This window comes from Anarrhichthys ocellatus, unplaced genomic scaffold, assembly GCF_004355925.1.
Source record: "Anarrhichthys ocellatus isolate YVR2014 unplaced genomic scaffold, GSC_Weel_1.0 scaffold7, whole genome shotgun sequence".
NCBI lineage: Eukaryota > Metazoa > Chordata > Actinopteri > Perciformes > Anarhichadidae > Anarrhichthys > Anarrhichthys ocellatus.
In genome coordinates this window covers 9,084,418-9,087,077 of record NW_022280037.1, presented here as the reverse complement: position 1 = coordinate 9,087,077, position 2,660 = coordinate 9,084,418, and the positions used below count along the sequence as shown (strand labels likewise).

The following is a 2,660-nucleotide window of genomic DNA, read 5'->3' as shown; positions in this document are numbered from 1 at the left end:
ACACACACACACACACACACACACACACACACACACACACACACACAGGGGATTAAAACAATCGGACCGCTAAAGCGTCTAAGGAGGGTTAAGAGATTAGAAGACACACTTCTTACACACACATTTACCTACAAACACATCTTTTTATTACAACATAATGTACAGCAATGCAACAAATATAATTTTGTTTCCAGAAAACAGGAAACTTAATGATGGAAGTACAAGAACAAACAAACGGCATTATTAAGAGCTGTTCAACAAACAGTCATGAATGTTTTTGTGTCGTTATTACAAACTTTATGTGGAAGTATTTCTTTGCACTTGTTATACTTGCTTGGAGCCACCTTGGAGGGCAGTTCAGACTGTCTTGAGTAGACATTTGATAACAGGAAAGCCTCTTACATTCTGTGTGTTTTACAGGTAGGGCCCCCATCCCAGATACATCTGACAGAGCAGCTTGTCGTCTGTTGCTTCCTGTATGAGGTAGTGGACGTGTCCCTCTATGGACAGAGGCAGACCGAGTACTTTGTTCCTGCTCTTTATTACTCCCTGCAGACGCTGGTCGATTTCACACACGTGGGTTTTCGCCTGGAGGAGAAAGAAGGGGGGGGGCGCGCATTAATAAGTTATATTAGACATGCACGCTGCTCTAAATGCATGTAAACAAAATCCACCTCCAAAATGCACACACCTTTTCATTAACTATCTCTCCGGTCTCGTTGGCCTGAGCTTTTGAAAGTCCTTTGGCTTGTTTGCTCCACTCCACCAGCGGGTCATGAAGGAAGGTCTTAAGCACACTTAGAGGGAACGTTAAAAACAAAAATGTAACTTTAGAAACCTTTTTTAAAAAACAGTAACTATAGAACTATACACTCCTTGCTTGGTAAACATACTCTACCCGCTGTCTTTTAAAAACATTATTTCTGTACTTCATTGAGACAAGGTTTGAAGGAATATTATTTATGTTTGTGTACCTCATGAGCGGTTCCCTCTGGTCTCGCATTAGTCTCAGGGTGACCTCACAGGCCTGTCTGAAGAGACCCTCGGTGCCCATGGGCCCCATGGCGTGGACCATGTTCTGGGTCAGACGGAAGGGAACCACCTCGGGGACGTCAAAGGTCTCCCCCTAGTGGAGAGGGAAAAAAGGAGCGGTAGAGAAATGAGGGGAAAGGTCAGGCAACAGGAAAAAGTAGGACGAAATAACAATATCTAGGTATTTTACATGATTTATGATTTATCTAAATTACTCCTGATTCATTTATAATCAAAGACAATTTGAGGCAAAAACAAACCTTGTTGAAGAGGCAGTTGAAGTCGACGTGAACACATTCCCCAGTGAAAGAGTCAAAGAGGATGTTTTCTCCGTGGCGATCCCCCAGACCCAGGATGTAGCCCACCATGGACATCACGGCGGTGGAGCGGCAGTACGCAGAGCGACTGCTGTACCTGCGAACAAAGAGTGAGTGATTACTTCTTATCCCTGGATTTAACCGCAACTTAAATTGATCAACCAACCCCTCCCCGTTTAAATTAATTAATTTCAATTTAAAGGCCAGACTACAAAAGGTTAAGTACAAAAAATTATAAATAATGCTCAATTAAATGCCAGACTTAAAAGCTAAAACACAATAAATATTCGGAATTATAACATCAATAAAGCTCAATTGAAAAGCCAGACTAAAAAGGTGTTAAGATGCTTTTAAAAATACCAACATTCTCTGCTGCTATGTAATTTTAAACCCAAACTGGACCCTTATGAAATGTAAAACCATGCAAAAAGTTCTACATTTTTAAATCCAGAACTGAAAATGCTCCTTTCAAAACGTGGTAACATACACAGACAAACACACACTAAAAAAGAGTTGCAGGTGGGGTCGTACCAGGATGTGGGGTCGGGGAAGGTCCGGAGGAACCACTCGTGGAATACAGGAAGGTGTCGAACACAAAGCACCTCCTTGTGGATTCGGAGCTTCTCCTCAAAGGGGGCTGTCTTCGGAAGAATAAGCTTCCTGAGCTCTTTACCTGATAAGTAGATACCTACAACACACATACAAATATGACCAAGATACATTTTTGTTTAAGCTGACAATTTGTTTATCTCTACTTTTAGGTTTTTAAGTGGGAGTGTACCTCTCTCTTTATACAGCTTGGTGAGAATGTGTCGAAGACCAGCGGTGTTGTTGACCCATTCGATGATGCCGCACTCCTCATTGAGAGGAATCACAGCGTAGGTTCGGATATGTAGCTCCCTCCGCCTGGATTCAGCATCTTTACGCAGGCACTACACATGCAAACGCACACAGAGACCATGTACACGTGCAATAAATACTGCTGACTTTAGAGTGTGGTAACTCTTTTTACACGCATGCAGTAGACTTAACACAGAGATACTGATTTATTAGGTACAATCTAATAGGATTAACAGCCCTGTCATAAATCAATTTTTGGCAGATTTTTATAATTTCAGTTTCTGGTCACACTGTTCAGCATTGCATTGTACTGCATATTACAATATTGACAGGCGTTACTTCCATCTGGGGAGAGATGACCACTACTTCTCCATAATAATCAATATAACAAAAAAAATATTGTACAGTTAGTAAACAAATATCTCACACACACACACACACACACACACACACACACACACACACACACAC

At 41.6% G+C, this 2,660-nt stretch overlaps 1 protein-coding gene across 1 annotated transcript in view; it reads right to left on the bottom strand.

Annotated features, from left to right (window-relative positions):
* Positions 1–36: 36 nt before the first annotated feature.
* The window catches only part of atr (ATR checkpoint kinase), an 18,645-nt gene continuing 16,021 nt past the window's right edge, over positions 37–2,660 (bottom strand). Inside the window, exons 43-48 of the mRNA XM_031847595.1 lie at positions 2,131–2,281; positions 1,881–2,037; positions 1,293–1,446; positions 975–1,126; positions 692–797; positions 37–588 (exon numbers count right to left, since the gene is read on the bottom strand). Coding sequence (XP_031703455.1) covers positions 415–588; positions 692–797; positions 975–1,126; positions 1,293–1,446; positions 1,881–2,037; positions 2,131–2,281 — 894 coding nt within the window. The 3' untranslated portion in view covers positions 37–414. The remainder of the gene's footprint in view (positions 589–691; positions 798–974; positions 1,127–1,292; positions 1,447–1,880; positions 2,038–2,130; positions 2,282–2,660) is intronic.